Here is a 22,665-nt window from a genome sequence, read left to right as displayed (position 1 = left end):
TATCTAGACATTGCTTTGCTAGGCCAAATTCAGCATTTAAAATTTATGCTTTCAGTTGGATGTGGTGGCTCATGCCTGTAATCTCAGCACTTTGGAAGGCCAAGGCAGGCAGATCACCTGAGGTCAAAAGTCAACATGGCAGCCTAGTCAACATGGCAAAAACTCGTCTCTACTAAAAATACAAAAATTAGCCAGGCGTGGTGGCATGCACCTGTAATCCCAGCTACTTGGGAGGCTGAGACAGAAGAATCATTTGAACCCAGGAGGTAGAGGTTGCAGTGAGCTGAGATCATGGCACTGCACTCCAGCCTGGGCAATAGAGCAAGACTCCATCTCAAAAAAAAAAAAAAAAAATTATGCTTTCATTTTTATAGTAATGTCAACCACAAATAATTAGTCAACCACTTAAGTAATTGACTACTTCTCCTGAGCCATAAGAACTGCCAGAATGATATTTCTGATCTTATTTGTTCTTATATGAGCCTCATCATAGCTCCCTGGTATAAAATTATAAATTGTGTATGATATAAATAACTAAAATGTTTGATTTCTCAAAAGCTATATGTGTTTATGATAAGAGAATTGCATATTATTAGGCAAAAACCTATGAACTATTTAGCTTAACACATTTTTATATATCTAATTTTTTACCAAAGCTGAACTATTTCCATGTTTATAAGGTAGTCTGGGATTACTAACAAAATAAACAAGAGTCTTTCTAGATAAATGTGTCCATATGCCGGTGTGGTTTAGGTCTGATTCAAGACACAAGTCATTACTTCTGAAAAAATGAAGGCACATTTATTAAATGACCAGGAGAAATTCCATAGTATGTAGAATGGGAATAATAATACATAACATTCTATTTTATGTTCCATTTTTTAAAATGAGTCCAAGGAAGTTAAAGTATTCTTTTAATGAAGACACCAAAAGAAATGAAATAAGAAAAATTGAGGCAAGGACTCCTTCAAGTTAAGATTTGCAATACAAATATTTTCATCTTTTAACAGGGCAAGCTGATGTGTTCACATCTCAGTTTCAAGCTGCCTCTTTCACTAGGAACATCAGTATGGTTTTTTTAAAGCACATTTACAATGCTTTCCCATCACCCTTGCTGTGTTTTTGTAGCACCTATAGCCATAACTGGCACCTGGGGGCCTGCATTGCTGGCAGTTTCCCTTACATTTCTTTGGAGTCTTTTCAACTGCTGTGGTTTTACTTAGAAGTCAGCGCTTTGCATATTTGATTTCCTGAGACTGTTTGAATAGTCTTTCTCAGAAAACTGTGCCAGTCTGGCTGTGAACAGATCTTCTCCGAGGGGAGCTGACAGTAGCCTGCTCGTGTTGGTATGCTTGGACTTGGGTTCCCAGCCATGCCCTGCTATCTTCTCTCCCTAATCCCTCTTACCCTGTCCCTGCCCTAGTGACATCACTGCCCACATCTTGCCATCCTTTTAAAGAAGAGAACAACATTTGAACCAGTCCAGTTAGAAAAAGATTAAAATCCTGCTCAGGGAATCTATGCAAAGCTTCCATAAAAACAATTCCTATTTGTTGTTTCAGCAGCTGATGCGGAAATGATTTTAAACAATAAAACCCGACCGGATAATTCAAACTTCTGTAAGGTAATAATCTGTTGTGAAGACAGAAGTCCCTACTTAAGATGATAGGTATGAAATTTGGGAACAAAGGTAACCTTAAGTTTCTTGATTTGAGTGTATATTTTTAAGATCATCATCTTGACAGTGCAGTTTTGAGATAATGAAAACAAAAATGACTTTTAATAAGCTTTAAATGGCATGGTGTTTTGAGGTGCTAAGGTAAAGAGAAACATTGTTTTATGAAGTGGCTCATGTGGGTGTATATATGTTGATGTGCTGTGCTGCTAGCGATTCCATGGTCTTCATCAGTATACCACTAGAGTGAGAAAGAAAAAAAGTTAGAATTAGGAAGTTAATTGTCTTCTTTAAAAAAAAAATACATAAATTCAAATGAGTTCTCACGAGCATACATGGTATAAAACAGAGTGTTTTAGTTCCTGAAGCAGTTTATAAACTGAAACAGGGTCAAAGAGGGTGTCTAATTTTCCCCCAGAGCTTTTCCAGGGCACATTGTTCTGTCCTGCAGAAGTCTCTGGTCCTCTTTTGCAGGTGCTGAGAGAACTCACTGTGAATTTGGCTTTATTGAATAGTGCTTTAAAGATATGTAAATTTTAATTAAAACACCCAATCCATTACCAAATTTGACTCAAAGGTCACTTAGAAATACACCATGCATGGGAAGGAATGCTTAGCCCATTAAACCCACTTGTTTTAATTAGAGTGTTGTATCAAGTATTAAATTTCTCTATACTCTAGTAGATAAACTGTATTAAAATAAATGATTTTTTAAAAGCAATGTTGCCTAATATATAGCACCAAGAAACTAGAAAAAATCTATTTCAATATTACATATGTATGTTTAATAGAAGTGAAGTCAAAAGTCAGATGTATTACTTGCAAACACTTAGATTTTAAACTGGTATTTTAAAAATCTGTATATTTGACATTTATGTAAAAGGAATTTATGATCTGGGGCAAAAATTTATCAATTCATACCTTATTAAATAATTGGGAAGTCATTACTGGGCAAACATAAATTACGGAGACATAAGTTAACTTAAAAAAAAAAAAGCTTAATTAAAGTAGCATGTGTCTTTCCTTTGAATAATAGAAAAATAAACTTCAAACTGTTATAAAACACTGACCCAAAAGATAGCCAGATTTTCTCAGTATCAAGTAACTGTCCCACTCCTATGCATTGGGCACCATTTGAACTGAGCACATAGCAAATCATGTGTGTTAGAGGACACATAAATACATATACATACATACATACAGAAAAATACATATCTTTTCCTTCATCTGAAAATCTCTAATGCAGAAAATGAATTTGACATAATACCCAGAAATATCCTCTGCATAGACAACAACAGCTCTAGCCATTTCTGACTTTATAAAACAATCCTAATTGTTTAATAAATAAACTGTGGTTATTTAACAAAAGATCACCTTGCAATTGCAAAAACTGAAGCATGCTGATTATTAAGATCCCACTGTTGTTTGAATGGCTAGTAATACGTACCAGACAGAAATGGATTTTCATATTTGAGCTGAGCTATTATCATGCTGGTTTCACTTTAGAATTACTCTGCCACACATTTACTGAATAAGTGATTACTTTTGAATCAAAACAGGGAGAGACTGAACAATCACATGAACAGGAGAGCAGTGTCTTGATACTCCCAGGATATGCAATATTGTGCTTCTTAACCACAAACTCACTAATATTATTGAACATTACTCTGTGCATGGCTCAAGGATACCACTCTTCTGACTTCACGTTGAAAAAAAAATTGTTTTAATGTTTTTATTCTGTCCTATCTCTGGCACTGCTAAGAGAATTGGCCCAGAAAGAGGAAACTATACCCCACCAGTAACTTCCCTCCCCTTGCACAAAGTTTTTCTATACCATTGCCTGGAAATCCACTCCAGCATCGACCAGGGCTTTGGAGATCTGAGCTGACTGCTGAAAGTGAACGTTATCTGCAGGGAGAGAAAGAAAACATAAAGTAGCTAATAGCCACTCCAGTTTTCTGGTACCAAGGGGTGGGAAAGGCACAAGAAGAAAGGGACCGTTTGAAGTTCTAGGACTCAGCATCCCATTTAGCCCAAGACAAGTGACTTGTGGAAAGCAACACTGTTTTATTGAAGTAAATGTAACAGTCTTGCCCCTCATGCTTTTGTTTTGTCAGTAGTGAAATTGCAAACCTGTCTGTGATACTAAAAAGTCTAATTAACTGAAACTCACCATCTGCTGTTCCATGAATAAGGAGGTACTCAACTTGTTTAAAATTTTCAGCTCTGCTCATGACTGTTGAATTCTGGAATTGGGAAAAAGAATGTCATTATTCAAAAAAGGATCTGCCATAAACTGATTTTTCACTTCAGTTTACAAAATAAAATGTTTTCAGCTGGGGCCCCCTTTGATACAAAATATAGCAAACCGATATTCAAGCAAATGCTGTCTCCATGCATGGCAGAATGCACAGCATGCCCTGTGCCTAGGAGACAGGACTGGAAGGGAGGATGCCACATCTTCCCTGAACATGCAGGAAGAGGGCACCTGCCACCCAGCCTGCATGCAAAACCCCTTGAGTCCCAGATCCCAGATTGGCTGTGTCCTATGCATTAGCACAGGGCAGAGTCTCATATTAGCAATGTATGTTCCATGGGCTTCTGCTGTAGTTCAGCCAAAAAGTGTATTGCCATGGCAACCATGTGTCACATGGTGCCATACATGCTACATTTCAAAGAGCCTGTACATAGCATTTGCAACTAAACATACTCTGCAATATGTCATGTGAACTTTGGTCCACATTGCTAAGCTCTGAATGAAAAGCAAATATTACCTCTTTGGGAACAGATGTTAAAAACCTAGGCAAATGTAACATATGGGAGGGGAAGAGGGTAAAAAAGATCAAAAATGGCCTTAGAAAATCAGTGGGTTGTTGTTATCTGCCTCATTCTGTGTATTAGCGGAGATACTATTAGATCAAGTCATACCCAAATTAGTCAAGGAAATAGGATTTAAAAAAATTGGGAACTCAGCTTTTTGAGACTGCTATGTGGCCTGAGCCAGGGCTCCTAGAATGAGGGTCAGGAGTTTTGAATGAAAAAGCCATTGAAAGCATCTAGAGCTGGTCATCCAATTTTGAGGATATTTACCAAAGTTGGGATGAAGGTAAAAATGCCACAAAATACTGTAGTGCCTTTGGGAGGGGGTAAGCTAGAGTCCACTTTGATGGTCCTGTTATGGATTGGGCAGGAAAGGGGCAGCAGCATTTCCATGGGTTTAAAAGCAGCCAGCTGGTCCTGCAGCACCTTGGTGAATCAAATTCAACTTTATGAAAGCCAAAGTTTATATTTCACAGATATCTCTGTAGCTCATATCAGCTTATATTTTTGATGGGAACTTTGGTGGCCTGGCAGGAAGGGAATGGGGCTAAAGTAACCGTGCTTGTATTCAAGTTCCAGTTTCAATATCAGTGAGCTATGCAACTGGAGATATGCTGTTCTTTGAGCTTTGATTTCTATAAAATTGGAATTGAGTAGTCCCCCCTTATTGACAGTTTTGCTTTCTATGGTTTCAGTTACCTGCAGTATAGTACAATAAGATATTTTGAGAGATAGAGACTGTGCTCAATTAACTTTTATTACAGTTTATCATTATAATTGTTCTATTTTATTATTAACTATTGTTAATCTCTTATGATGCCTAATTTATAAACTTTGTCATAGGTATGTATATATGTAGAGGAAAAAAAACCCATAATGTATAGAGGGCTCAGTACTATCCACAGTTTTGGCATCCATTGGGGGTCTTGGAATGTATTCACCTTAAATAAGGGTGGGCTCCTGTAACTCCTCTTACTCCATCACAATTATAGGAACCAGGAGGCATGGCAAAAGCATTTTTGGGGGGTTACATTTCTGATGCTGATGTGAGAATTCTTTAACAGTGTCTCTGGAAAAAAGACATTTTATCTATGACTTTCAGGACAGAGCCACCCAAAATGTTTCAGTTGACTGACTGTCCCAAGGTCATTCTGGCCTAGTAGGCTTAAAACAAATGCGCTTCCTCTTCTGTGCAGGCTAGTTCCCACTTGTTCTGACCATATTCCATTTCTCACCGAAATTGAGAATTTTACTCATGAACTCTCAGAATAAAAACTTGAGTGAGATTCCTTTTATTTTTGAGAAACTTTTTTGTCTGGTAAGATGTCTCAGATAAATACATCTAAATATAAATCCATCTGTCCATCCATCCCAACATCACCATTCATCCCTCCATTCATTTTTTCATCTAGTCAATCAACATTTACTTATTATGTACTCCACTAAATGATAAGATCCATAAGAAAAAAGATTTCTCTATATTGTGCATTACTCTTAACAACTAATAGAATGCTAAATATTTATCAATTAAATAGTAAATGAAATAAATTATCAAGCACTTGCAGTGTCCACTGCATTTGGTCCTAGTTTTGCAGAATCAAGTGTTATCAGCTGGGGTAGGCAGAATAAAATATGCTCATTCTGAAATGTATTGAGATATGTTTTGCCCACTTTCAATCCATACACCATGCCATTTATGATAATAGCAAACATTCAGTTGAGCATTTACTCTGTGCCTGTCGCTGTGTTAAGCATCACATATAAATAAGGGTTTATAAAAGCACTGTTATATCTAATCCTTGCAATATTCACTTAAAATAGGTCTAGACCAATTCTGCTTTCTAGATGGAGGCACCGAGACTCAGAAGGTGAGTAACCTGCACCAGGTCACAACTACAGCAAGTGTCAGAGCTGGACAAAGTCTGACAGCAAGTCCTTTTTACTTCCTACATTGCGCTGCGTCTCTACTAAAATTCCAAGCTGTTTATGATGTGATCTTCTGGCAAAGAAACAGTGTGAAATAAAATGTTAATTAACTGTCCTGGAATCTGAAGTGCACAATAATAGTGGGTATCCTCTGAGATCCTCCTAAGACCCCATGCCTTCTCAGATTGCACTAATCAGAAGAGAGATTGCTCTGCACAGCCCTGGGTGATTTGGGAGGCATATTCTGTGACTACGCAAGTGACGTATAGCCTAATGGGGCAATAGAACTCTGAGCAATTCTCTGTCCTTCAGAGAGGAATAGGTCAAAATAAATCTCCCTAAAAGACAGTTTTGTGCAGCATTCAAAGCTGGAGACAAGAAAGGCTGAGGCTTGAGTACTGACTGTGAACATTAGTCGCCTGAATTGCAGGTCCAGGTGCCCTCATGTGAGTCCTCTTTGGTGATCCTTTCTGTTAGCCATGCTCTCAGCCTGCACTGACTTCCTGCCTCCTTGTTTCTCTCCAAATTAAATTTAGCTCTTTGCTCGCGGAAGACAGTCAACTTTAACACTCAGACCTGACCCAAATATACAACTGTGCCACCTCACCTCACCTCCAAAAGCCTCATGGGTCTGCCTTGCTTGGCAGCTTGAAAAGCAAAAGCTGCTCCTACAACCTCCCCGAGCCATGAAACTGAGAAATGTCATTGAAACATAGAGTAATAGTTAGGAGACATATAAATACGCAGGACAGTTAGCAAGGAATGTGATAACTACTGGAGTTTGGACCAAAACAGTTTCTGGCTGCCTTTTTTTTTCTTAAATGGAGTGAATACAGGCTGAAAGAAGACAATTTTTATAAACAAGTAAAACCCTGAGCCTAAGATAAATGTTGTGATGTACACACTGTAGCTGTGATGAACTAGACATGGTGAGAAATGCAACATACTGAGAAAAAGACGAAAACTGTGATAAAAGTGTCATGATGCAAATTGTTTTACATTAACAATATTACACTACAAAGAAAGAAAGACAAATACTTTAATGCAGCAAGAGAAAAATAAAACAAAAGCTTCCCCTGCAACTGCAAGATAAGTGTGCCATTTCAAATGCGCACTTCCCCTGCTCACTGGGAGAAGCCTCCAGAGGGACCTCTCTGTGAGAGGGAGAGAGGCAGCCGAGAGACATACACCCACTTTAAGGCTCTGAGGCTACACAGAACATTTTTTCCCCCAGAAAAAGGCAGCTGTGTCACCTTGCCTCTGGAACCATTGATCATTCCCTACTCAACTGTGCACCCTGGCTTCTCAATTAACACCCTTTACAGTCCACTGTATGGCACACTTGAAGCTGTAAAGGTAACACACAAAGCCAGAAAAGGAAATACCGGCATGAATTTAAGGTATGATTAATGATTAGAAAAAAATTAATTGTGCTATTTTAACCTACCAAAAGAGGATAATCCCTCTTTGCCTATCCATGGAAACAGAAATAAAAAAGGAAATGGATGACTAAGTTAGAAGCCGAATAGTCTATCACCAACTACTAAAAAGGAAACTCAGAGTGATAAATGGGCAAGGATGCAATGGTGGTGCAGTTGGCACTCTCCTGAGGCTAGAAACTTCCGGAGAGCCCCGCTGCCAGCAACAGCCTGGCAAGGAGAAGTGGGAAGGATCGGTCCAGTGGCAGTGCCGACTCCACAGCATCTCTGAGGAGCTTTTCCTTCAGTCCCCAAGAAGAACCATCTGTAGCTGCTCGTTGGATCATGCTGGTTCTTCAGTTACCTTCCAACAAATAAATCTTTGTATTTTTGAATTAAAAGAGAGAGCTGATAAGAGGAGGAGAGTACTATGAGAAACAGAAGGTATAACAATTTTTAAACTACCCCTAGTGCCATCTAGGAACCATAAGGACATTTTGCTTCCTGGAGATAATAGTGGTGGCAGCTGCCATGTTTTGAAAGCTTCCTTCATGGCAGGCACAGGCATCTCATTTAATGATTTCAATAACCCTGTGAGGTAGGTCTGATTATCCCATTATCCAGATGAGGAAACTGAGATTCAGCAAGGTTAAGTAGCCTCCTCAAGCTCATACTGCTGGTAAGTGGTTGACACAGAAATTGAGGACATGTTGGCCTAATCCCAAAAGCCCATGTCCCTTACTGTCATATTCTACTGGCACTTGACATCACAACCAAACAACTCATCCCATTTATAAGATCTTATAGAAAGAGCACACAGTCATTTGGTCTAATGGACAGCAACCCAGCCCTTCAGTAAGATATGACCTTGAGTTTAGCGGCTTGCTCTGTGCATTCTCCTACTCGTAACCAAAGTTCCATAATTAATATTAAATTATGCCATTTGGGGAAGCACCATTAATACCACATCAGGGGCCACAGAAAATGTTTAAGAAAAGAATGAACTCAACTCACTAAATCAGATGTTTTACTTGTTTACATCTATCAAACAACTGTACTCATGGGATGCCAAGGAGAGAGCTCCCATCAACCCCAGACAGGGGGCTCTACCTCAGGCCTCACCAAGCAACACTGGCTTCTTTAAAGATCACACAGCAGTCAACATTTTATCAGCACTCAACAAACAAGTTAAGGTTTGGCTTAAATCTGAAGGTCTCTCTCCCTTTGGCATATTCTGGGATAATAGAACAAATGTCAAATCAGTACAAGATGGCATATTTACAAAATTGCACCCTGTTTTGCATAACCTAACGATGCAGCAGTTCTTAAGGATTGAACATTTCAAATCTGCTAGCAGAAGACTGCCAAATCTATGACTGTTTCATACACTTGCCAAAAGCCTATCAAATTTTGAGCAAAATGCAAAATAAATCTCCTCTACAAGTTAAATCAGTCCCTTCTGTGTGTTCCAGGCTGCCCTCTTCTCTTGGCAACAAGGCTCAGGACTTGGGTCCTATTTCTCTTGCCCTTGATCTGATACTTCTTTCTGTGTGTATTCATAAATCCATCCCCTCCCCAGGCTTATGTCCTGCCTTCTTGGCCAGCATTTGGCTTGCTCTTCTCAGAGCCCTTCTTCTGTTATCCCTCAGTTCATTGGACCTGCTTCACACATCGCCAGAAAACCACTCTTCCTGCTATTCATTTGTCTACTGTGCTGATCTGCCTCCCCCGAATATGTAACCTATTGAGAACATCATGCTCATCCTCCCCATCTTCTGAAATCTTTCTCTAATGATTCAGATTAGTGCTCTCTCTCCCTTTTCTAACCCTCAATATCAATATGTTGCATAACATCTTTGTGCCTCAGTTTCTGTGTCAGTAAAATAGAAACACAGTACTTATCTCGGAGGATCTGGAGGAGACTAAACCTGATAACCCATGTAAAGAGCTTACAATGATGACTTGCCATAGAAGCACTTAATAATGAATGAAAACATGAATGAAATAAGTGAAACTAGATCCCCTCTGGCTAGGGAGCGGAGAAGGGGAAACCCTAACTTCTCGGCCACTCCCCTTCCCCTTCCTATATGCTCCTAAGGTATAGAATTCCAGGGGCTTCATAGTCACAATTGGAAAACCACAAGTCTTTTTCATACATATCGGCTACTTTGTCATATTCAAATTCATCTTTTATTTCCTACTCTCTTTTATTTCGCTCCCAAAATACTGTTTTTTCTAACTGACAAGGAATAAACTTCTGAATGATTAAAACGCCAGGCACCTTGAATGGGTGAATGAAAGTCTACCACATGTTAACATTTTTTACAAGTTTGACTAAAAGACCTGTGACTGACCACATGAGAGACCATTCCTCCCTGTTAGGAGCCCACTCCGCAAGGTGTGGCTACAGCTGCTGTCTGCTGATTGACTGGTTGTGAGGGTTGCCTCTTTGGATCTGATTCCTTTGCTCAAATCTGTCACCATATCTGTCTGCTGTGGACTGAGACACATTGCAGAAAAGATGTTTCCATAGAGCTATACTGCCCTTTAGCTCAGATTTGTCACCCCTCCACTTTAGCTGCCCATTTAGAGCTTCTGGTATCAGTTCCTTGAGATAAGGGGGATGAACATCTCCTTTCCTCTTTGAGGTCTGGATATCGTTTGAAAGTGCTTCTCCCTTGCCTCTTGCCAGTAGGTGGATGATTATCTCCAAAAAGAGTCTTATGGAGTCACTGTTTGTGTCACTGCATTGGGTCTAAGCCTTAGTCTCAGGGTCCCCTAATCCACATGGCAGCTTTGAAAGAATCAGAAAGGGTGCTCCATCTGGTTTGACACAGCCCTGGAGGTGTGTGCCTTAGAAAATGGAGTGTGGTCTGGCTTTCAGCAGGGCACAGGCTGAACAACTGCACATGGCATCCCCGCCTGTTCCATTCATGTATGCAAATGGCTCTTCTAATTCCCTTTCCTCAATGGTGAGGACTTTGATTTCACGTGATGTGCTTCTCTTGGTGATGTGGATTTCTCTAAATTCTTCCAAATCCAGCCCAACAATCACCTAATAATAAATCCTTTTCTTATTTGAGTTTTGTTAAAAACTGCATTTTCTTCCGGAGGCTGTAATTCTGGCCACTGTATCAGTGGCTCTTTAGCTGAAAACATGGACAAAGATCAAGGCCTTACTTGTTACACACTTTGGTCATTCCTAATCCTTAGTGTACTGAAAAGAGTCACTGATCCAGACTAAATGTGAACCGCTTTAAAAATATTTCCTTCTGATCCACTGAAATGCACAGGGTGGTGAAATCCTCTAAGGAATTGTCTCCTTTGTCTTTTCAAAAAGGATGGGAGGAAGACAGAAAGGGAGAGAAGGAGAGAGAGGGAGAGAGAGAGAGAGAGTGAGCGAGAGAGAGAGGAGAAAGGAAAAACAACCTGGGAAAGAAAAGTAAAAGATGGGGTCCAGAGGGGCAGCTGGGGCCTTGGAGGAAAATAGAATCTTTGAATGTATTCCTGCCAGAGACAAAAGCACAGGCTCATTTAAAAAACAAAGGAGGGCAGCTTTATTCTAAAGCCTGCTGTGCACCAAAAATAGGCACTTAGATTCAGTTCTCCACATAGATTCAGTTCTCCACATTTCGGAGGAAGCAACTTACCACGGTGGAGACAATTCAGTTAGTGCATTTGCCTCACTTGTATCCTGCCCACCTTAACTATCGCCCTCCCAAATAATTCCTCTTAGTAACACATTGGGAACCTTTAGCTCCCTGGTACTGGCAGTTTTAATGTGTCCATTGCCAGCAATGAATTTTGTGCCAAGAAAACCCGACTCCTGGCGTGGAAGGATTAAACAGTCCTCGGGTGCCATCTGTGCAGTGAAGTGAAAGAGTGACTTTGTGCACCCAGTGTGCGTGTGTTGCCATTGGCAGGAGGAAGTGACTTCTATTTACATAACTACCTCATGCAGCGAACACCTAAAGGGGGAGATGGAAATGGCCACCGCAGTGGGGGGTAGAGCTGGAGAAGAGGGGGATCTATGTGGGAACGAGGAGTCTATAGGAAAGACTGGAAATTTATGCAGGTTGAAATGGCAGACAACAACTAATTATCCTATCTCATTATATAGGGAGGGCTGGTTGAAGGGGAAATACCCCATTGGCTGATGTTCTTTGAGGAAGTAGGGTAGGTGCCATGAACCTCCTTAGATGTGAGGGTTAGGGCTTGATCTTGTGCTTCCAGCCTCCACATTTTAGAATATAACTTTTTAAAAGAACGTTTTGGATTCATCATCCACCATGTTCAAGTGAGGGGTTGGGATCCTAGGCAGTTTCACCTCTAATGTTTCAGGAACTTTCAGTATTTTCAAGGAGAAAACTCTTTGACAATCAAATTTAAGTAGTCTGGTTGGGTCGTTAACAAGAAAATTTGAACTGGAAAATGAAAGCCGCAATGAAGAAATTCTTGTATAACAATGTTTCCCTTCAAAAAGTGTTTAAGTTAAATCAGGAAAGGTTTGAGGGTTTATACTCCCTAAAGGGGAAAGCAAAGAATACAATGTTGAATAGCTTGCACACCTGGACGAGCTAATAGTACTGAAGAGGGGAAAATGCAGTACAACATACCTATCAGTTCAAGGTGGAATAAAATTGAGGATTCAGAGATATACAAGGAAACTATCAAAAGGGGATTCAAAAGTCGATGCTACTCCATTGAGAGGGCTGTATAAGTTTCTGTGTGGGTGGAGATGGAGAGGAAATGACACTCCAGGTGGAAGGAGCAGAGGGCAAAGGCACAAAAGGGAAAGCCACAGAAACATTCAGAGAACAGCAAGCATTCCAGACAAAGTGGGCTACCGTAGGAAGGGTGCCGAACACCTGGTAAAGAGTGAGGACTGGGCTTAGTTGAGTACACAAGAAGGAACCATGAACATGTTGTGGGTGGGAGTCAATCTCCCAGCTCTGTGCGCAATAGACTGCAGTGTGAGAAGACAGGATAAGGGGAGACAAATCGGGTTATTGTTATAAAAGGAGATAGGTTATATGACAATAGCAATGTGGTTACAAAGAAGGAAATGAGTGTCTAAAGCAGCTTATGGGGGGTGGAGGAGAAAGAATGGGAAGAATTGAGCCCTAAGTATTAAATGCGACCCTTAGCAGAAATGGGGACAATGTAATTATGGGACTTTTTTGTAGGGGTAGATGATCTGTGCATCTCACTTTGCAGATTGTTACTTTTCTGTCTTAACTGATAAACAGACAGGAAAACTGTCATATAGCCACTAACACAAAAACATTGCTATCACAGCTCCCTGCACACACACACACACACACACACACACACACACCCCTTACTCGTTAAGCTGAAAGTAATTGGTAAAACTAAATTGTCTATACTCGTCTTGCAGAACTAGAAACTTTTGAGTTTTACTGTGTTTTGATCAGATGACTTCAGCATCCATAGTAATAGTGATGACATCTTACAAAAACATACGGATATTGCTCAGAGCAATGTATTAATATGAAGTCATGACACAGATGAGAAGAAATTGTGTTCTTAAGTTATTCTTACTGTTTTTCTTTCTCTTTAATTCACTGTCTTGGGAAACATTGTGAACATTCTTTGGAAAATGTAAACATCATAGATGATTTACCTTGTCAGCTGTAAGTTTCAGGGTTTTAAAACAATTTTTTTCCAACCTAACATGACAAACAGAATCAGCAAAGTTTTGGAATGATCAAAGTGCCAGAAGGGTCCCTAGTACTTATGCTGGCACTTCCAGCTGCATCAATGTGGCACCAAAGACAATGCTCTGGCTTTACCGTGGCATCCACACTAGCACATGGGGGCTGTCAATGATAGTTGCACCCACACCATATTTTAAATGCTATAGCCCATCTGCAGAGCAACCTGCCCACTGGTTCTCCCATCAGGCAACCAGCCTGTTGGATGCTATTCAGTGATTTAGGTTTAGGGCTTTTTAAGGGTACTGCCCAACTGTACCTACCTCTCACCTGCTTTACTTAAATCTTGTGTGAACAAAACCGTACATAATTGGCTATGAGTAAGAAAATTATAGTCTCATATATACATCTTATGATAATACTGTAAGAAATTTCAATATATAGCTAAAGGTTTAGAGAGTCTTCTGGGCTCTAAAGGAATACGTTGAATTTCTAATAGGTTTTCTAAACTGGAATTTTATAATTAAAGTAATTATCTGATGTTGCTTTGTATTTCTAAATGAATGCATATTGTGACCTATATAGCATATGATAAAGACTGTAATTATGCAGAATATAGTAGGGGAAGTTATTGGAGTATCTCTAAACCACCTGTGTTATTTCTTTTTAACAAGAATTTTGTTGGAAATAAAAATATATATTTTCTAGAATAGATATACTTAAGAAGGTTCTTAAACCACTTATAAATAGGTTATAAAATAGGCATAGGTCCTCATCTCTTACCCTGTAATGGTCAAGGTTGTCTTCTGGAGTTGGGAGACCCATGTAACGTTCTGTGTACACTGAATCTGTGAAAGAAAAAAAAGTTTAATTCATACAATAACAACTTTTCTTGCTTTTAATGGGCCACTTCAGTGTTTCCGTATGTCTTCACTCATGTATAGGAATATAGAGTTACTCTCAGAAGTATCTCTGTGTGGTTATGAAGAAGGAAAAGGGTGGCTAAAGCAGCTTATGGGAGGTAATTTTTTACTTGCCTTGTTCATATAGCCAGAGATTCTAATTCCCAGCTCCCTGTATACTCATACCTTTCCACACTGAGCCCTAACCCATTCTCACTTTCCCCTTACAGTGGGGCAACGGGAGATCAAACCAGATGATCTAAAATCCAATCAATAATCCACCTACAGGAAAGTCAAATGTGAAGTGCTAAGGGGTAAGGGATCTTAACATTATCATATGACCCTCTCAAGGAATTTTAGTTAGGAAGTCACTTAATGCCTCAATTGTGTTGAAATTTTTTGGTTATAATACAAGTATGTGCCCTGATTTATGATCATCTATTTCCTTTTGGAGACCCCTAACAATGTTCAATTACTAGTTGCTGATGTAAATCATATTTTATTTTGGGGGTCAGGCTACAATTCACTATAATAAAAAGAAATAATTCAGTTATCATTTATTTGCTATGTATCCCCACATTGGCTCAGCTACTCCATCATAATGCAAGTTAAACATTTGTTTTCTCTCATTTTGTGGTGAAGCCTCAATTTTTGTGGTATAACAGTTGAGCATTGTGAAACAGATTACATTAATATCTGTCTGCTGAAATGACATAAGCTCTTTTATCTATAAATATGGTTGAAAAACAGGTTGCATAATTGGTTTGGTTATTTTGGATAGTTAAACATATTTTGCCTGATTTAAAAAAAATTAAATGATACATTATATATATTTGGCCTAAAATATCAGTAAAAAAAAAATTTATTGAGGCCAAATTGCAATAAACTTTAAAAACCTGACATAACTGCTTTGAAAACTGCCTCCTTAAGTGACCAGATTACAGCTAAAAAGTCTAAGAATTTTATCTTGCCATTGTGCTGTATAGATTAATGGCTTGAATTTCACTATAATTTACAAGCATTTCAAAGCCAATTTCATTAATTTTAAAATAGGTATATTATCTAAATTCAACATTCTAACACTTTTGAATGACTGGTATTGTAGATTAGAAACTACACTAATGAGTGTTAGTTGCTCCATATGTATACTTTATGCCATTTCTCTGAAAGTCAAAATATTTTCCTCCAAAATTACTAACAGTGATATTTTATCATTTTGATTAACATGAAAACCGACTATATGTAATTTTATATACTTAAAGGACACTAATATAAAAATAGAATATTTTAAAAGATACTTTAAAATATAAGATCTTCATAAAATGCTTGTATCTCTTTTTAACTTTAGATTTAATATTAATTATCTCAGCTGTATGTTAGAGGGGAAAATGACCTTTAAGGGCAAAATCACATTTTCCTCATAGGTAGCTGCCAAGACTTTAATTCTGCGTTGCATAGAACACCATTACTCCTTTCTTATTTATGCTGTGTAACCAGCTTACGTGTATAAGAAGATCTGAAATTTTTAAAATAACATTTAAAAAATACTGCACAATGCAATTGTAAACTTTTAAAAAATATGCCTTAAAGCACCATTTACATATTCCTTTTGTCCCATCTTTGAATAAAATTGTTTAAATTTACACATATATAAGAACTCTAGACAATTCCTATGTATTATGTTGGTCTATATACATTAAATGAAGTTTTCTTCTCATTTCATATGTTTAAACTTACAAAGATTTACTCCATTATTTTATTGACCACTAGAGGTCTCCAAAAACAAGCCATCCAACAGAACAATTAATATCAAGCAGAGAAATATTATGAAAACAAATTCATTGTGTGTAGATAAAATTACAACTATGCCCTCCAATCTTCTTAACAGAAAGATAGAAATGTATTTCTACATTGGTTTATCTTGACTGGGAGAGACTTTAAGAGTCTTTTCCTCTGGGTACTACCATATTTCTGGATATAAAATATTTAATGAGCTATTCATCATCAACCATTCTTTTCTTACACTAGACAGAAGACTTGGGGTCAGAAGAGGTGTAGGAAAATCATTCGTCTCCTTACCACCCCTGACTCTTCCCTCCTCCCTCATCTTCCATCGCTTACTCCCTCCCCTTTGAGAATTGCACTCTTAGAGGTGTATGATGCCTTGCAAAATAATAGTCTCTCAATGACGAAGAGCATATTCTAGAGTAGCTTTCACCTATTAAGAGATAGTGAAAAAAAGAAACCAACCCTCCGATAGGTATTTCCACTGTTTCTCCTCTCCTCTTCCCATCCAAAGCCCTACTTATATTTGACATTTAATTGAAGGGAAAGAGATACACACTTCTCTCACTCTGCTAATATGTGAAACCCAGGAATCAAATTAGAGTAAAGATAAGGAACGATTTATATGTAGAAATGTAGCATTGGGGCTGTTTTGAAATTTGGAAAACAGAATTTGTTGATAAAAAACCAAATGTGTAATAAAATATACCACCCAGCTTTGCACAATAGCAGAATAAATGAGATCATCTTATTATAGGTATCCAAAAAGAACCTCTAAGATGAATCAGTCTATTATTCGCTGTAAAAACACTGAAACTCAGAAAGGAATGGCTTTGTTACTGGCATTTTGAGGTCAACACTCCGTATCTCTTTGTACCTGGCAGCAATTACATACCATAGTACTCCCACCGGGATACAGGCGCCACGGCTATTCCACACTTGAACACGCCGCTTCCCGATCCCAGGACCATTGAGGTTACGTACCCTCCATATGACTAAGGAATGGAAACAGTTATTTTTATGGAGGTAAAAGAATAAGGACATATGGTAAGCGAATCGCAGTTTCCACATTTCTCACATCTTTATATACTGTGCCTCTTTAGAGATAAAAAGCATGGTATAGGAGGCTTAAATTGGCCTTAATTGGACAGTATCTTTAAAGACTACACTTTCAGAGCCCTGATCCCTTTCTTGGTAGGTATACGGGGGAAAATATGGAAAATTTGCTGACCCTAGTGACTGGGTGGTACCAATTATAGAATATTTAAAAACAATAACATGAAATCTTTACTGACTGATGCAGAAGAAAAAGTCTCCTTCCTTCTTTCCCTTCCCTCTTCCCTCTCTTTCACTCCTTCCTTCTTGCTCTTTCTACCTCACCTCCCTCGCTCATCATAATAAACAAAGGTGTAAGCCTGACTCAGTGGAGATTCTGCAGGGTTACTGCCCAGAGACCTAAGATTTGATAGATGTGGTTTTCACCTCCAAATCTGTATATACGAAAGATAAATTAACCTACTCTGAGTGATATTCACCAACGAATGCATACAGATTCATCAGTCAACTACTCACCCAGCCCCAAATTGCAATTCGTTTGTTGTCCACAAATCCCATTTTTGAAAATTGTCTAAAACACATGGAAAAAGTCCACAGATCAGTACTGCATTGTGTATAGAAAACTTAGATAAGGCACAAATGTGAAACCCTGCCATTTGTTCTCTGCTTCATTCTATTTGAGACTAAAAATTGCTGCCAATAATCAAATAAACACCTGAGATAAATATCTATCATTTTAACCTAAGATCCAGATGAATATGGTTTACTTTCGTTGTTCATAAAAATTGTGTGTGTGTGTGTGTGTGTATGTATGTGTGTGTGTGTGTACGATTCACAGAAAACAAATCCTGGCAGTTTTTTTCACAGCTTTATACAAAAATTTGCAGCCCAGATGCACTTTTCTTTACATAATTGAATTTAAATCTCTCCAGATGTTTTTCAGTTTGGGAGAGTCTGCCCCTGCAATGGAGAAAGATAAGGGCACGAAAAACTTCTGAGTAGGGCTTAGAAATGTCTCTGGGCCCCCTACCTGAGAACTTAAACACCATTCTCTAAGTAAATCCCTTCTTATGCTGGGTGTTGATTAGTTAGCTAGGCACCACGCACTCAATAGAAATAAATTTTTCCTTGATGGATTAAGAAGTCTTCTTTGCCACTAAACTGTGTTCAGAATTGGAATCCAGATAAAGAAATAAGAAAAATGTTTTATGCACCTATTTCTTAATATTAGCCTGACATCAAAAGAAATTTTTTTTTTACTTGAAAATACCTGATAAATGAAACTTAAATTTTTTGCATTGTGGACGGTTGCAGACCTTTGCATTAACCTATCTTGATTTTAAGAGTCTTTGTGTTTTCACGTAATGATATATGTCCTAGATTGCCCTAAGTTAAGCAGTGTTAGAAAAAAATTAAAACCATTTTCAACTCATCTTTTCCATGTAAACTTTGTAAAATTGAAGGAGGCAGACATACAGCAATGTGCACCAGATCATTCGTGTATAAATTGATCAATCTTTACAAAGTGAATGTATCCTTGAAATCATGGCCTGTGCATGTTATCAGAAGCCTCTAAGGCATTTCCCTCTTTGCAAAGGGACAAAAGGAAACGTTTTTCTTTTATTGAATTCCATAAAAATTTCACTGAACTTTTTTGCCTGGTTTTTATCTTTACATAAATTGGATCTTGTAGAATGTACACTTTTGTGTCCGGCTTCTTTCATTCAACAGCATATGCGATTCATCCATGTTGTTATGCTTAGCTCTTTGTAGTTGCTGCAATAGTGTGTTCCACTGTATAAACACACTATTTCTCATTACTTATTTAACTGGGGTTGTATATAGTAGATCCTCAATTTTGTAATTTTAGGGCTTTCGTTAGTCAGATTTGAGAGGCCCTGGAAACTATGCCCTCTCTCACAGAGGAGCAATCTGGATAGATACAAGTTTATTTTTAAAATATCAAAGCCTCACTCTTGAACAAACATATCCTGTTTATTCTAAATCTCTATTTTTTAATTGTTAAGGAAAATAACTAATCATTAACTTTAGTAAAAGAGAATTTCTTTCACTCAGGAATCCCTAATAAATTGTCGTCATCTCCTCTCTCCATCTACTTAATCATTCATGGATCCTTCTGCATTTCCTAGTCTATGATTTCATAACATCATTTTCAACCACCCTCCCAATTATGTTTCCCCAGACATCCATGCTGTTGGTTATAGAAACTCAAAGTTACATTTCCCACATACCAGTTGAATGTAATTAAATATAAGAGTTGGAATGAGACTGACTTCAAATCCTGATTCACCTTAGCAAGGTACCAAACCTAACCGTCTCCATTTATTTAATGAAAATATGGGGGTAAGAAAACCCACCTCTCAGGGCTTCAGCGACAATGCCTGCAGGTAAAGCACTTCCCATGTAACATGCATATTATGAGTAACCATCATTCATTGTTAACATCTCTTGAGCCAGATCACATCTGTTTATAGTCCCATAAGTGAAGAGCACAAGAATGAGATGTGGTTCATACTTATCAGAGCCCTTATACATATGACTGATGATGGCTGTGCTCCACAATTTTCCCAAAATAGCAGAGCCTCCCTCATCCGGACTGTAGGAGCTTCTCCTAGGACCTCATAGTTGTCACTGCCTGTGATGTAAATGTACACTGTAGTCCTCTCTTTATTCTTGACTGTGAAGGAATGGGCTTGGCTTATTTAGTCAGATGTTTACTAGGGTACATTTATCCCTCAGTTTGTCCCCGAGTCTGATGAATTTTGAGTTTCTGTTCTTAGAAGGTGGTAGGACATATGCCAACTCCCTTTCTAGAGTCTCATACAGAGATGAATTTAGGAAATGCTTTTTTTTTTTTAACTTCATATAAATCTATAATGTAATATATTTTTATCTAAACATAACATCTTCACTAAAACCTACCGTAAAGATAAAAGATTACAAATTCATCCCAGAACACTTTAAATTATTTACACTTTACAGCTTTAAAATGTAAATTTTAAAGGGCAAAAAAAATCAGATGACCTTTGACTTCATCTCCTAGTCACTCACCTGGCTGCTTCAATTTGATCTTCAACTTCAAATGTTCCCAGTCTTCTGTTGATTGCATGCATGATCTTATCTCCTTGGTAACCACTTCCTCTGCCATCAAAGCTAGCTACTATAATGTTTTCTGTGCTTGCAAGGTAAGTGGCCCAGTTGAGTCTGAAGACAGCATCTGCTTTTTGACTACACGGGCCTGCATACCTATGAAAAATACCAAATTGTTAGCTTTCATGGTTTTCCTGAATCAAATGAGGAATGCTTACATTTCTCTTCCCCGTGAACAAGACGTGTGCATCCTTCCCAATCATGAGCCTGAAACTGTGCCAGCCTATGGGGTGTCCAGAATGAGTCCTCTAAAACTTAGCAATACAACTACCACGGTTGTGTATTTCCTTCAAAGATACTTGTCAGTTTTGTCTTTGAAGATAGTTATCAAACACAGACCTCATAGGCCAACATTTAAAAAGTATTAACATAATCTTGGAAATTAAAGAAATAATTTCTCTAATAGTTAAGAAAGGGGAGTTGTGTTATAAAAAAAAAATGATGATGACAACAATAAATACAGCTTTGGATATCTTTCCATCTCAGCTTACAAATACTCCTGGACTACAAGTTTATTTCCTTCTTTTAGGACTTGACTTCTGCATCATATACTTTGCATTTCCCATAGCACCCGGCACAGTCTTGCTCACAATGACTGTAAATCATTGTGGAATGGATTGCAGTAAGAATGAATGATGATATTTAAAACTTCAGAGGAAGAAACAGGTTGCATTGGAAAACGGGCATGTCATTGGGCATTCTATTTACTAGCAAGTTTAACTCCCTTGTATCTGCAATCTTCACAGGCTACAACTATCCTACACAGAGCTGTGTGCACAATCTCTGTAAAGTTCTGTAAAGTGCTCTCTTTTCTGCTTGTTAATCAAGAGGAGCTCCTTATAGCTCATTTCAATTCATTTAAATATGTCATCTTTGCACCATCTACAGGACTCCTGGACATGGATACTCTCCAATAACTTATTCCCTCCCCAGCCCATCTCTCCACTCATCTGCTCACTGTCCCCCACACAGGATAGGACAAGTCCTGCTTACATGCCTTTGCTAATGTTTTCCTTCTACTTAGGGATGTCAGTCAAAAGAACTTTAAACAAAATACTATAACATTCTAACTTTAAACAGGAAAATGCATTCATGCATTTCTTGAACAAGCAAACATTTTTTCACAACATGTGAAATGTCTTTCTCCTCTCAATTATATTAAATTTGGTAGATTAAGAGTTTGCCTTAATATTAGGTATATATCAAGTTCCCTAACCCCAAGATTAAACAAGATTATTTTTAAAGTAGAAAAAAATATATAGACCTTAAAAGAGGAAAAGGAAAATAACTGAAAAGAAATATGTATTAAATTTAGCATTTTTTAAAACCTTTTCTAATGGAGATCAAATCATTACTTACTAGGAAGTCAAAGAAGATAAAAATATCACTCTAAAGGATGCTTTTTTAGCATTGGAGCCGAAGCCTAAAACAAATTAGTGTCACGAATGAACTGACTTCATTTGCTACAATTATTTTACTTGAAAAGAAATCAGATAGTGCATCTGGAATTTTAAAATACCTGTCTTTTCCTTTCTTTATGTTTGGTTTTCATGAAACTGTGAATATAGTGCATCAAAGCTGAGCTGTGTCTGATACTAGTATCTGTGTCCTCCCTTCCTCTCCCCACTTTTTTTTTCTTGCTAGTAACAACAGAGACATTATGTCCCTGAGCTTCAATGTCTTTTCCGTATAATGGAACAACAGAACTTACTACATGGGCTTGCTGTGTGAATAAAGCAAATGATGCCAAGCACCTGGCATTCAGCAGGTCCCTGCACAAGTGTTGTTTCATTTTGTTTTTGATATAGGAAATGATGCAAGCCAGGACAGGAAGAGTCTGACATTATGGCATCATGGGTGACCGTAGGGCAATTTTAGAAAAATTAAAGTAGGGTGTATTCCTAATGACTATAAAAAATATTTTACAAAGCTGTCGTACTTGGAATTCATATGAGTTCATATTCACTGTTCAAAGACTTTTGACTTCATAACTTTCTCAAAGACTTGAAGTTTTTATAATGAATATTCTCCTCTATCACTTCTCTTCACCAAAGAAAAGGAATAGAAAATAGCCGGCAGTAATACTTCAGGAACTAAAGGAAGAGAAACATGAGGCAGCCAGTGGGAGCTAGGGTAAGGGAACTGTAAAGACTGTTAATGCCCATCTCTTACTTGTTAAAATGTCCAGGAGGTTAAGGATGAAAATGCAGACTTAAGAAATCCTTTGAAATTCCCTT

General features: G+C 38.1%; 1 protein-coding gene across 2 annotated transcripts in view; it reads right to left on the bottom strand.

The window, feature by feature from the left end:
* Nucleotides 1-775: 775 nt before the first annotated feature.
* Nucleotides 776-22,665, bottom strand: part of DPP4 (dipeptidyl peptidase 4) — an 86,289-nt gene continuing 64,399 nt past the window's right edge. For both annotated transcript variants that reach the window (XM_017855805.1, XM_017855806.1), the window contains exons 20-26: nt 20,330-20,524; nt 17,774-17,828; nt 17,097-17,196; nt 14,298-14,362; nt 3,849-3,921; nt 3,510-3,583; nt 776-1,916 (exon numbers count right to left, since the gene is read on the bottom strand). In XM_017855805.1, coding sequence (XP_017711294.1) covers nt 1,815-1,916; nt 3,510-3,583; nt 3,849-3,921; nt 14,298-14,362; nt 17,097-17,196; nt 17,774-17,828; nt 20,330-20,524 — 664 coding nt within the window. In that variant the 3' untranslated portion in view covers nt 776-1,814. The remainder of the gene's footprint in view (nt 1,917-3,509; nt 3,584-3,848; nt 3,922-14,297; nt 14,363-17,096; nt 17,197-17,773; nt 17,829-20,329; nt 20,525-22,665) is intronic.

The sequence above is a fragment of the Rhinopithecus bieti genome, unplaced genomic scaffold, assembly GCF_001698545.2.
Source record: "Rhinopithecus bieti isolate Rb0 unplaced genomic scaffold, ASM169854v2 scaffold_40377, whole genome shotgun sequence".
Taxonomy (NCBI): Eukaryota; Metazoa; Chordata; class Mammalia; order Primates; family Cercopithecidae; genus Rhinopithecus; species Rhinopithecus bieti.
This window is presented reverse-complemented; position numbering and strand designations above follow the sequence as displayed.